At 36.6% G+C, this 14,357-nt stretch overlaps 1 protein-coding gene across 2 annotated transcripts in view; it reads right to left on the bottom strand.

Moving 5' to 3' along the window:
• The window catches only part of RNF138 (ring finger protein 138), a 44,231-nt gene that overhangs the window by 18,823 nt on the left and 11,051 nt on the right, over window positions 1-14,357 (bottom strand). For both annotated transcript variants that reach the window (XM_053571688.1, XM_053571689.1), the window contains exons 5-7: window positions 3,395-3,451; window positions 1,662-1,773; window positions 61-168 (exon numbers count right to left, since the gene is read on the bottom strand). In XM_053571688.1, the coding sequence (XP_053427663.1) occupies window positions 61-168; window positions 1,662-1,773; window positions 3,395-3,451 (277 nt within the window). The remainder of the gene's footprint in view (window positions 1-60; window positions 169-1,661; window positions 1,774-3,394; window positions 3,452-14,357) is intronic.

Genomic DNA, 14,357 nt, shown 5'->3' with positions numbered 1-14,357 from the left:
TCCTTGAGCCACAGGTGCCACCCTAAACAGTATTTTCTTAAACATGAAGAATTCACTTACCACAAATTCTCCATAATCAAACTGATGTCTTTGATTCAGATGACTAACAAAATTTCTAGTTATCTGCCTAGGATCTCCCCAAGGAAGAGACACACAAATAGGACATGTCTGTAAGAAACAGAATGATTCAAATTAAACAAATAGAAACAATCATATGTTATATAATTATTTAGTATTAAAATAACATAGGCTTATGTTACCAAAAATATCTATATGGAAAAGCATTTCTAAAGGCCAAGTTCCATGACTAAATTATTTCCCAACCAAATTACCGTAATGACACTAATCTTAACACAATAAAAGAGATCTTTAAAAAAAAGATCTTAGACATTCTATTACTTAGCTCTATAATTACAAAACTGTTTCAACAGAAACACTATATCAAGCTTTTAATATCAATTGTAATGATAATTATCACTGCCGACAGCATACCCAGTATCTCATTTGATCTATATAATAACTGTGACATAATTACTATTAGCTTCCTTATTTATAAAATGAAAATGAAGTAAACTGTAAAATTCACTTTAATTTTATCTAAGTTTCTAATTAAAATACACTTTACAAAGTGAATAGTTAACATACTAAAAAGACATAAAAAGAAACTCACAATTGAACTCTAGACAAAGTTTATCATACATTGAACATGATGCAGAAACGAAAAAAAAAATCCAATATAAAACTAAATGAAATCCCTTAAATATTAGAAGTTCACAGGAGACTTCTTTGTAGTTTATTAAACCATAACTGGCCCCTTCTAATAAGCAAAGTAGGTGGTATGTCTTTTTACATAGCATTTAGAAGTTTAAGATCATCCTCAAGAGCTACTGGGGCATACTCTTTCACAATTTTTTCTAGTACATTCACTAAAACAGCTTAGAAATATCAACTCTTATTGACAACATTTTCCTTCTATTCTTATTTCTAAAGACAATACTGTAAATATTAAAATGTTTGACTGAAAGGGAAGTTCTCTCTCAGTTTCTTCTGTTCTATCCACAGTTGAAAACACTTACCTGTGAAACTCATGTTCAAAATGAGATGATCACAATGTTGGAATCTTATACTCAGCTGTATCTCTATTCATCAAAGATATCTCGCCACTTCCTTATATACCCTCAAAATGTTGTAAAAAATATGTATCCAAATAATTCTTTTCCTTTCTTGCTTTATGCATTCATATACTAAATTATGCAAAATACAATAAAAGATACATACTGACTATATTCTTTCTTTCAGGTATTTCCACCTGCAGTAGATCCACCTTACTGGATCCACTTGTCTGCAACTACAGAGCAAAAATCGAGGCCCCAAAACAGTTAGGTTCTGCTACTGTATGGAATAAGTCTCCTGATTCGTCATTCATTATTTCACTCTTCTCCTGTATTACCTCGAAATAAGTACCTCCCTTTTTATGTTACTGGAATTTTAAGTTTCAATTTGCTTCACAGTCATCCATCATTTATTGACAAATACTTATCTATTGATAATGCCCTGAACCAAATTTAAATCAACCACCTTCCTTCATGTACATGAGGTGAAATAATTGGTACAGCATGCTTTAATCTAAGCAGGAAGACTCTTTAAACATGTGTACTTACCACAGGGACTATCTGAAATAGGTGATTACTGTTACAGTGATCCAGTAAACGCTGTCTGGTAAAATTTGATTCTTGACACAAGGGACACTTAAAGGTGGGATGCCCAGAAGAACTAAAAAACAATTTTAAATGAAACATACTTAATTCAAAATCATAACCACCAATCATCACTGTAAGTTTTTTTTTTTTAATGCTGTATTTCTTTTATTGTTGAGGAATCATTCAGGGTACAAAGAACCAAGTTACACTGCTTGCTTTTGTTAGGTAAAGTCCCTCTTATGATTGTGTCCCACCACCAAGAGATGTGTCACACACTGTGATCCCCACCCCCTCCCTCCTTCCCTCTCTTCGCTCCCCCATTGCTCCACCCCCCACCATGTATTAGCATCAATTGTCTTCGTATCAGAGTTGTACACTGAATTCTTCTCCATTCTTGTGATGCTTTGCTAATAAGAATGTGTTTCCACTCCATCCAGATTAATACAGAAGATGTAAAGCTGCCATCTTTTTTAGTGGCTGAATAGTATTCCATAGCATACATATACCATAGCTTGTTAAATCATTCCTGGAATGGTGGGCATTTCGGTTGTTTCCACAATTTGGCGATTGTAAATTGAACTGCAATAAACAGTCTAGTGCAAATGTTCTTATGATAAAGTAAGTAAATAAATAAATACAAATAAAATTAAAAAAAATAATAATTACATATACCAAGCCTACATGTGGACAAATAAACAGGTGGTTTCTTGTCTGTCTAGCCAGAGCTTTGTTAATTTTGAAAATTCTTTAGAAATTTGTTTGCCTTTCACAGTTATCATTTAGTCCATTAAATGGTATTTTCAACTAAAAAAAGTAATAATTATTAAACCATTCAAAGGTGCAAATCAATCTGTCAAGTGTAGAACATAAATGTCTTTACACAATAATCAAGTAAATGAGGCAAAGGCTATGTTGATTGGTTTGATGTAACCACATCAGATTGTATAAAAAAATCAACACATTGTACCCCACATATGTATAAATGTATTCATGATAAAAAAAATATGTCTAAGCAAAACAAACAAAAAAAAAGTTCTCTCATTTTGAAAAGGTTTTCAACAAATGATCTAGAATCGAGTCTCCCAATCTTTTTTATAGGACTTAGTGTTTCCAGTTAAGTTTTTGATTGTGCCTCTAGGGCCAAAACAAAACTAAAAACCTAGCTGATTCCATTTATTAAGTAGTTAGGTCTAAACTTAATTATATTCATGTGTATCCCTTGAAAATTTTAAATATCCTGTAGTGTGCCACAGTTGGAAACCCCTATCTAGGAACTCAAAACTAAAGAGTTTTACCAACATTATATTTTTAATCTATCCCAGGTCCCAAGAATCAGTTATTCTTAAAACTCACAGGAAAAACAAACAAAAACACTGATCACCAGAATGAAACACTTTAGAACATTTTGAGGATCACAAATCACTGGGTTTTAATTACTTGTAAATTTTAGTAAGAGACATTTCAACATTGACAACTCTACCAAAATCATGCACAGAAGAATCATGATCACAGCAAAAGAGAACAATTAAATTTTTCTAATCTAATTTGGTTCTAAAAAGCAGCAACCGAACTGCCATTTCTAAACTTCTAACTTCTAGATTGCCTAATGAGCCGAACTGAATTTTAAAGGGTTTAATTTAAAAATATTATTTGATAAAGTGATGATTATTTACTAACATAACAGAATTACTTACCTTGTATTCTCTTGATAAGTTTCTGTGTTATCAGATGTGGATGTTTCACTTCTATTACTTAAGAAGCACAGGGGGGAAAAAGTTAATGCCCCAAAAGTAATAAAGCACATTAACTTGAAGCATTAATGGTGAAGACTAGTCTGAATTTGTTTCAAAAACATGAACTCCAAATAATTCTAAACTATGAAATATTTATGGAATTAATTACTTTTCAAATTTATTAAGACTATTAAGTGATTGTTCATGTCCTTTAAAATAATTTATGTCAGCACAGGACCCTCAGGGGCCAGGGTGAGGCTCTGGCCTTGCAGCTGAAGGGAAAATGATGGAGTAGGTTCCTGTGCATGTGCATCCCTGGGCAGTGGGACATGCACCAGGACTCGGGTCACATGTAGAAAAAATAAAATAAATTGATGTACAGTTATCAAAGTATAAAGACTTTAAGGAATTATGTTAAATCCTCTTCCTCTACCTCTGACTAGACAAAGTTTTGTTGACATCATCATAGTTTCCTACAACCTCAAATTCCTGGGCTCAAGCCACCCTCCTGCCTCAGCCTCCAGAGCAGCTCAGACTGAGGAGCATGGCATCACGTCCAGCTATCTTTTCTATTTTTGGTAGCGAGGGGGGTCTTACTCTTGGTCAGGCTGGTCTCAAACTAATGGCTTCGACTTCCCAGAGTGCTAAGATTATAGGCGTCAGCCACTGAGCTGACCTCTGTGAACTTGTTTCAATTGTAACTAGGGTTTGGTTTAAGGTTATAGCCTCCAAAGTGGAGCAGGTTCAACAAACTATTTGCATTTCTTTCTTTCTTTTTGAGACAGGATCTCAGCTCTGTTGCCCAGACTACAATGTAGTGGCAACATCTTACCTCAAGGCATCCTCAAACTGCTAGCTAGACTCAATAGATACTCCTGATTAGCTTTTCTAATAAGAGGGACTACAGGTGCAGGCCACGATGCCTGGTTTATTTTTGTAGTTTTGTATTTTGTCTCACTATAATTGCTCAAGCTGCCCTCAAACTCATAGCCTCAAGTAATCCTCCTACCTCAGCCTCCCCCAAAGTATTAGGATTATAGGCATGAACCACTACACCTAGAAGGTTTAAGAAAATACTGAATCTTCATTATGTTTATATCTTACCCCCCAAAAGGAAAGAAATAGGATTTACTAACATTTACGACACAGAACTTAGCATCTTAACCCATATCCTTCCTGTATCAGAATCATGCATCAAAAGGATTATTAGAAGAATCCTGGGGGAAGAATGGGCATCCCATACATGGATTACCACTTGTGTGCTGAAGAATTTTATCACTTTAGTCAATTTATAAAAAGCAAGGTCCTTTAATAGAAATCTTAAAATAGTATTGAAATAGGTAGTGGGTGAAAAAATTATACCACACAGAGGTTTGTTCTATATCTCAAGGATGGAGTCAAAAGGACTGTTTAACTTCAAACTGGTTATTCATTTTTATTTTTAATAGAAAACAAGCAGGCCAGAGATGGTAGCTCACCTCTATAATCCCAGCACTTTGGGAGGCCGAAGCAAGAAGATTGCATGAGCCCAAGAGTTTAAGCCTACAGTAAGCTATTATCATGCCACTATACTCCACCCTAGAGGACAGAGCAAACTCTTATCTCTTAAAAAATAAATAAATAAATAAATAAGCAGTCTACCTAGGATATGGTCTTTTTAATTTTCTTTATTTTCACAATAAAGGTACATAGATAGAACAATGGGTACTCAGTAAAACAGATCTTTCCAATGATAGTTTCCTTCTGTGAAGATAATGCTATCAGTCCACACACAGCCCATGCGCAGGAAAGCAAGCAAACTCTACTGTTCAGACACATAGCCCAACTGAAGACTGTTAGGTTACTATTTTGTATCCTTATAGCAGATACTAATCTGTCTGTTCAGATAAAGGCGTTTTTCACAACATCAGGAGTAAAAAATTGTGCATTATGGACAGGTACAGTGGCTCATGCCTGTAATCCTAACTCTTAAGGCTGAGTTAGGTGGATTGCTTAAAGAGTTCAAGACCAGCCTGAGTAAGAGCAAGATCCCTGTAATTAAAAACAGTCAGGCCCTAGGACAGGCGCCTGTAGTCCCAGGTATCTAGACTCAGGAAAGCTGAGGCAAGTGGATCTCTTGAGCCCAAAAGTTAGAGGTTGCTGTGAGCTATGACACCACAGAACTCTACCAAGGACGACAAAGTAAGATTCTGTCTCCCCCACCAAAAAACTTGTGCTTTAAAATAAACTCAAACACTGGAGAGTGCATTTATTAAGGGGATGTTATATGATTTTGTTACCCAAAACAGCAAATGCCACCTATTCTTTATAAAAAAAACCTCTATAAAAAAAAATCTATACATTAAATTTGGTAGCAGACTTTTACAAAATTTAAAAAGTCTTCCAAATAAATACAATCATTGGATTTTGAGCGCATTCTTTAAGTGAGCTACACTCACGTCATTATATAACTTCTGATTGGTTTGTAAGAACTATCTCATCATCATAAGGAAGATGAAAATTTCAACAAAAGCCTTTTTTGAAATGTAGTGAATGGGACTGAAAAATTTAGTAATCTCAACCTATGGCATACTTCTTCCATTTGGATCTACATATTTTGTGTAGTCATTATCCTTTCCAGCCACGACAATCATAAAAACCAAGTGAACTTAGATGCAAATCTCTGAGTTACTATGTCAAGTGCTTACATTTTTTTAAATTTAGTATCATAGGAAAGAATGTGGGAAGGGATAGGAATAAAAAGTACCTATGGGGTATATAATGTACACTACTTGGATGTAGGTACACCAAAAACCTATATTCTATCACTATACAATATATACATGTAATGGAATTCAATTGCTACTCCCTAAATCTATTAAATTGCTTTTTAAAAAGATTTAAAAAAAAAAGCATAAAAGATTTTTTAAAAGCTTTGTCAATATTCAAAAATTCAAATTTCAAGTAATTTGAATAAAGCAAAACATTTTTATTACATTTTTCATCTTACTAGAATTTTGCATATTTCAAAATGTACATAATGACTGACACATATCAATTTTTTTTAAAACAATGATTATTTTATATGACAGAGAAACCATTCAATAAAATTCAACACTCATAATAGAAAACAAAAAGTACCACTGATCATTCACAATGCTTTTGAAAAATACAAATGCCTGGGTGGCGCCTGTGGCTCAACTAGTAGGGTGCCGGTCCCATATGCCTTAGGTTGCGAGTTCAAACCCAGCCCCGGCCAAAAACCACAAAAAAAAAAAAAAAGAAAAGAAAGAAAAATACAAATGCCTAGATCTAGACATCAGAATACCTGGGAATTAAGGCTGATATATATACAAAGGGTGCCAAAAGAAACATAGACACATTTTGAAAAAAGGAAAAGACTGCATTAAAATTTTAATGCTCAAGTCATGTTTGACTTCTGCAATTACAAGAGATACAAGATACAAAATACCAGTTAACTGCCTGCCTTGGTGTATATGGCCGGTGCCATAACCACTTAAATTATGGGTGCCGAGCCAAATATGGAAATCTTTTTTTTTTGTGTGTGTGTGTGTGTGTGTGGGGTCTTTTATAATTTAATCACAAAATTGACATCCCATTGCTTTTTTTTTTTTGGAGACAGAGCCTCAAGCTGTCACCCTGGGTAGAGTGCCCTGGCATCACAGCTCACAGCAACCTCTAATTCCTGGGCTCGAGTGATTCTCCTGCCTCTGCCTCCCAAGTAGCTGGGATTACAGGCGCCTGCCACAACACCCAGGCAAATATGGAAATCTTAAACTCAGGGTAATATTATCATGGATACAGATATAATCTACATACAGAAAGTGCCAAAATAATGTATACACATTTTAAGAAAGGAAAAAAACTATTAATACGTCATTTTTGGCTTCTGCAATTGTAAGAGGGGCTGAAATGTGACCTGTATTTGTCTTTTATTATCCGTATACAAGGTCCAGATAATTATGATCCTGAACTCAACCCAGAAAAAGTGCTACCAACTTCATGACTGACTATCACGGCAGTCCACCTGTGCGATACTCCCCTTGGAATGCTATTCACCAATGCCAGCAACAAGTCCGCACTTCAAAGCAATTTTGGAACTCTATTTGGAGTAGACATCAGAACTGTCATTGGATAGAGTTCTGACAATAAAGTTCACCAACTCATCCTAGAAAAAGTACTATGTACTTCCATTGCTGAATTATCACTACTGTCTCCTTTGAAGTACTTCCCTTGGCAATCTGATGACTACTGATATTCAGCAATGAGGTACATAGCACTTTTTCTAGGATGAGTTCACAAATTTAATTTTCAGACCTCCATCTGATTGATGACAGCTCTGATGGCCATTTCCAGAAAAAAGAGTTCCAAAATTACTCTGAAGCATACACTAAGAGCTAGCATTGGTGCACAGCATCCCAAGGGGAGTACCTTGAGGGTGGACCATTAGTGGTATTCAGCCATGAGGCAGACAGCACGTTTTCTAAAATGAGTTTTCTAACTTAATTATTCAACATCATATATTATTACAATTTTTTGTTTCTATTTTTGAGACAGAGTCTCACTTTGTGGCCCTGGGTAACTCTTGGGCTCAAGTGATCATCTTGCCTCAACCTCCCAAGTAGCTGGGACTACTACAGGCGCCACAAAGCAGTTTTTTTTTTTTTTTTTAGCTCAGCTGGTCTCAAACTCCTGAGCTTAGGCAATCCATCCACCTTGGTCTCCCAAAGTGCTGGGATTACAGGTGTGAGCCACCACAACAGGCCCAAGTATTACAATCTTAATACAATTTTTTCTTTTCTTGAAATGTGTATACATTTTTTTGGCACCGTGCGTGTGTGTGTGTGTGTGTGTGTGTGTGTGTAAACTTTAAAATTCTAATAAAGAACATCTATGCTGAAAAACTACAATAAACGTTATACTTAAAGGTAAAATTTTAGATGTACTCCCACTAAAATCAGGAATAAGAAAAAGATGCCTGCTATTTAACATTGGATACAGACCCTACTGCCTGCAAAAATAGAATTAATTTTCTATGTAACATAAAATAAATGTAAAATAATTCACAGGTAGATTATTTGAGCCTTTATAGTTTTAAACTATTACAGCCCAAAGTTGCTGGAAAACATAAAAATGTAAGAGGGATTAACATAAAAATAAATACATAATATTTTTCCTTACTAGTGATAACCAATTAAAATTATAAAACAGAAAAAAAGGCCTCATTGTTATAGCAACATGAACTATAAGGTTTTACTAGGAAAAGATACAATAGAACATTTATACATACTCTAAATGAACATTTGATACACGTTTTTAAAATGGGAAAGGCTGTATTTCTAAGACTGTATTTCTAAGGGAATAAACAATGGACCAAAGAAGAGAATGCAGAGATCTATTAAGACAAAAGTGGCATGATGAAACAGTGGGCAAAGAATGAACTCTTCAATGAACAATGAACCAAGACGAATGGTTAATCACAAGGGAAAAATATTCCTACCTCACATTATATATCCCAAATAAATGTGGAAAATACAACTTTTAAATGCTTAATAAGAAAATAACTTTTATAACCTTGATAAAGAAAGGATTTCTCAAAGATGACACAAAAGAACCATAAATAAAATATTTGTATACACACATAAATACAATAAATAATACTTCTGTATGTCAAAAGACACCATAACCAGAGTAGCCAAAGACTGAGCAAAAGTGAGAGAGATCCTTTCTCTACTAAAAATAGAGTAAATGAGCCAGGTGTTATAGTGGGCTCCTGTAGTCCCAGCTACTCTGGGAGGCTGAGGCAAGAGGACTGCTTGAACCCAGGAGTCTGAGGCTGCTGTAAGCTAGGCTAATACCCTAATACCATGGCACTCTAGCCTGGCCAACAGAATGAGGTTCTGTCTCAAAAAAGAAAAATGTGCAATGCAGTTAACAAAGGATTATTATCCAGAATATATAAATGCAAATTTGTTTAAAAATGAACATTTTACTTTTTACTTGTACCTATTCCCTAATAGTTACTCAGCCACTTCAAATGTTTAACAACTTGGAGAGAAATCCACTAGGACAAAAGACTACTTGCAACTTTCTTTTTTTTCTTTTTGAAGTGCTGTATTTTAACTGAACTGTATAGGCCCTTAGTGACAGCCAGTTATAATGCTTACAAAGAGTCAAGATTAATAGGCACAACCTGCAAAAAGACCAAATAATTTCCAAAGAAGATAAAATAGAAATGTGTTCTGGTATCTTAATCATTACATCCAACCCTCCCCTCCCCGCCCATACTCTAATAGCTATAAGAAAACAAAAAGATATAGTCTTATGTCAATAGAAGCAGAATTTTGTTATGAAATAAAAACAGCCTTAGTAAAACAACAATGTTATCTCTATTTGAGAAACTACTTCATAACAATACAATAATTTTGCCAAATATCCTCCAACATTTACTGTCCTACCCTGAAGAACGTGAATGGAAACACTGGTATCAGTTTCTTTTGGATGGCTCAACTAAAAGTTAAACTGCTTATGGCTGGATATATGAAAAAAGGAATTATGTCTATTTATCTATCCTTGTATATTCAGTAACACGTACACTGTGTTATTGTATCTGCACTACAGAAGGTACAATAAATGTATGTGGAATTTATGAAATCACCTACAGAATTATAATTTTTTTTTGGAGACAGGGTCTCACTGTGTTGCTCAGGCTAGAGGGCAGTAGCATCATCACAGCTCACTGCAACCTCAAACTCCTGAGCTCAAGCGATTCTCCTGCCTCAGCCTCCTGAAGAGCTAGGACTGCATACAGGTGTACACTACCATACCTGGCTAATTTTTAAAAACTATATTGTAGGAATAAGGCCTCACTGTTACACAGTTTGGCTACAAACTCCTGATTTCAAGTGATACTCCCACCTGGGTTCTCAGATCCTCCCGTCTCACCTCTCCAAGTACTAGGATTACAAGTGTGGGTCACTAAGCCTGGCCTATTTTGCAATTTTTTAAAACTACTTATATAAGTGCATGTAAATACCGCCTTAAGAATTCCCACAGCCATGCTCTATTCAAGTCAGACCTTAAATCACCCATCTGTACTTTTGAGGGAATATTATAAAATGTATTTTAATACATTTATAATAATACACAAAGTCGCACTCAGAAAACATAAGCTCTATTCTGAGGTGGAGTGGACCCATGGCCCACCCTGCTACAGAGGCAGGATCGCAACTGTCTATTAAAGCAATGATTTTTATGAGGTGATGCCAAACCCTGCTCAGCTAACTATTAAGTATATAAACCTACTCTTTTCTTTTTTTCTTTTGGGATAAGGACAGAGTCTCATTCTGTTGCCCAGGCTAGAGTGCCATGGCATCACCCTAACTCACAGCACTCTCAAACTCCTGGATTCAAATGATCCTTCTGCCTCAGCCTCCTGAGCAGCTAAGACTACAAGGGCCTGCCACAAAGCCAGGCTAATTTTTCTATTTTTAGTAGTGATGGGGGCTCATCCATGCTCAGTCTGGTCTCAAACTCCTCCCAGAGTGCTACGATTATAGGCATGAGCCATCTAGCCCAGCCTATATAAACCTACTACTCTTAATCAGTAATATAAACTATGTCTGCTCTACAGAAACTGACCTTAAACTCTCTAAACTGAAATGTTTATCAAAAGATTAGCTATTAGATGTCTTCAAAACAGTGTTGCATAAAAAAAATGTAAAAGCTTTGCTACTAGAAATTATCTTCACAGAGAAGGGTGTGAATGTATATCCCGTCCGTTCTACCACCAGTTAAATTAAGCTAGAGTATCAGAGAAAAAACTCAGTAGAAAAGCTTTATATAAATTTTAATAAAGCATTATAACAACCTACATTGAAGTTCTTTAAAGTATAGCCCTATGTAACTTGTTTTGTATTTATCACACGGAAAATGATATTTAATGTATTTGGTTCTTCTCCTGAGGATCTACAGGCAAAAGTCACTCTTCAGTATTATTTCTTTTAGTATCACTAATAGCTGTGTTTCTCAGCAGGAACTATTTTGCTTATACTGTTGCAGATACTGTTGTTATTGGATGTTTCCTTCTTCCTCCTAGCTACTTATGTTTGGCTACTAACTAAAATCCTATGCTAGATATCTTGCTTCTCCAAATCCTCTCTAAATTTTGCTCATACTCTGTTCATTGGGAGAATAACTTCCATCAACAAGTCCCCTGCTGTTTCCTAGGTAACTGGGAAATGGGATTTGGAGGGAGAAACAAGAGGAAGGTCAAGATACTTACTTTCCAGACACCTTCCCTGCAAAATTACCTTGACTAGCTGCATCCCATTCTGACTGCCCTCTCCGTATAGTCTTTTTTCCCCTCCAGGTTCTAATATCTACTTCCTCCCCTCCTCTGCTTTCAGTAGACCCAAATTATATCATTATTCCTTGTGGCTTCCTATGCTCTATTCATAACAGCATACACAATATACTACTCTTCAAAAATAGTTCCTTTACTAAATTCTCCTCAAACTGCCTAATTAAAGGATACCCTTTGTTCCTGGCCAAGACCCTGAGACTATACTCTGGGTCTTATATTTTTTTAGGGGGGGGATAGTCTCACTCTTGCCCCCAGGCTAGTGCAACCTCCAACTCCTGGGCTTACGCAATCCTTCTGCCTCAGTCTCCCAGTAGCTGAGACTACAGGCGCACAACACAAAACCCAATTAATTTTTTTCTATTTTTAGTAGAGACAGGTCTCACTCTTGCTCAGGCTGGTCCTTGAAATCCTGAGCTCAAGCAATCCTCCAGTCTCAGCATCCCAAGGGTGCTAGAATTACAGCCATGGGCCACCATGCCCAGCCTTCTTACTTTTTTTTTTTTTTTAAAGATACCTTCTTTTCCTTCCTTTGCGAAATTCCTTACTAACTAAAAATTCATATACAACCTCAATTCTTCTATTGCAATTAGAACTTTGCATTGGGATATAAAAATAAAAAGACTAAAAAGCTCATTCCGGGTAAGGAGACAAGCAAACAAATACAATAAAGCTTAGAGTCTAATAGAAGCACGAAGAACAGTTCTACTAAGAAGACATTCTAAAGGTCAGAAAAGATTTTAGAGTAGCTAACACTTGGTCTGAGTCTTCAAAGAGAAGAAAAAGCCCACCAGCAGACAAAATATCAGCTGGGGTGAGTACTGGTAGTAATAGTGTCTAGATCAGGGAGTAAAAGTGATGATGGTAATTAAAAACTTACACTTATCAAGCAAAGTACTATTCAATTTTCTTTACCTGTATTAACTCATTTATTAACTTCCGACTCAATAAAGTACTAATATTATTTTCACCTCCCACATCATTCCTTATACAGATGAGATAACTGAGGCACAGTTTTTTGCCAAAGTCATACAATTAGTAAGTGAGAGAGCTGGGATTTGAACTCAGCACTCTGACTCCAAGACTTCACTTTTAACACTAAGTTATATTGCTTCTCGAGGATGTGGTACAAAAATTTCAAAATGGGCTTGGCGCCTTTTGCTCAGTGGCTAGGGCGCCAGCCACACGCATGGGAGCTGGTGGGTTCAAATCCAGCCTGGGCCTGCCAAACAACAATGACAACTACAACCAAAAAATGACCGGGTGTTATGGCAGGTGCCTGCGATCCTAGCTACTTGGGAGGCTGAGGCAAGAGAATCGCTTAAGCCCAAGAGTTTGAGGTTACACAGTACTCTAACAAAGGCGACATGGTGAGACTGTCTCAGCTCCTTGACAAGCTACTCAAAAAAAATTTCAAAATGGCTAAAGCATATGATACAATGATAGATAGCCAACAAAGACAAAGGCTAAAAAAGAGAAGAAATGGCCTGATCAGAAACGAATTTTGTTTTATAAGCTAGTTGTTGGATTTAAGAACATTGAACCTCTTGAGGATCCTAAAACCCTCTTCCCCTACTGCACATACACAAAAAACTGACAGTTTAAGGAGTTCAGAGAGCCCTTACCTGGCCAATGGAATGCAGGATGAGAAACACTGCTATGGGCCCACAGGAAGTCAGTGACAGAGTACAAGGAAGAAGGTAAAAGAATAGGGAGAAAGAGATCATAGCTGCTCGTCTGAAATACCACTCTGGCAGCACAATATAGGACAGATTAGAGGAAAGCTACCAACTGAAAGACTACTGTCAACCAGGCGTAGTGGCTCACGCCTGTAATCCTAGCACTCTGGGAGGCCAAGGCAGGTGGATTACCCTGAGCTCACAGGTTCAAGATCAGTCTGAGCAAGAGCAAGACCCTGTCTCTAAAAAATAGCTGGGTATTATGGCAGATGCCTGTAGTCCCATCTACTCAGGAAGCTGAGGCAAGAGAATCACTTGAGCCAAGAGCTAGAGGTTGCTGTGAGCTATGATGCCACAGCACTCTACCGGAGGTGACAAAGTGAGACTCCGTCTCCATGAAAAAAAAAAGGACTATTGTAATAGTTCAATGAGAGATGATTAGGGTGAGCTAGGGAAGTGACATGATAAAAGAAAAGGACAGATGAATCGGAATACTGTAGTTAGGAATCAAGTGTATTATGACCAAGCAGATCCAAGGAGTAAAAAGGAGGAAGGCCAGGTGCAGTGGCTCACACTTAATAATCCTAGCACTTTGGGAGGCCGAGGCAGGAGCTTCACTTAAACTCAGGAGTTTGAGATCAGCCTGAGCTCTTAAGAGTGAGACCCCATCTTTACAAAAAAAAAAAAAAAAAAATTAGAAAACTTAGCCAGGCATGGTGATGTACACTTTGTGGTCCCAGCTACTTGAGAAACTGAGACAGGAGAATCACCTGGGCCCAGGAGTTTAAGGTTGCAGTGAGCTACGATGACATCCCTGCACTCTAGCCCAGGCGACAGAGCAAGACTGTCTCAAATTTAAAATTAAAAGGAAAAAAGAAAAGAA

Source organism: Nycticebus coucang, chromosome 19 (assembly GCF_027406575.1).
Source record: "Nycticebus coucang isolate mNycCou1 chromosome 19, mNycCou1.pri, whole genome shotgun sequence".
In the NCBI taxonomy this organism is placed as follows: Eukaryota; Metazoa; Chordata; class Mammalia; order Primates; family Lorisidae; genus Nycticebus; species Nycticebus coucang.
The sequence above is the reverse complement of the archived record's forward strand: the minus strand, read 5'-3'. Positions and strand labels throughout refer to the sequence as shown.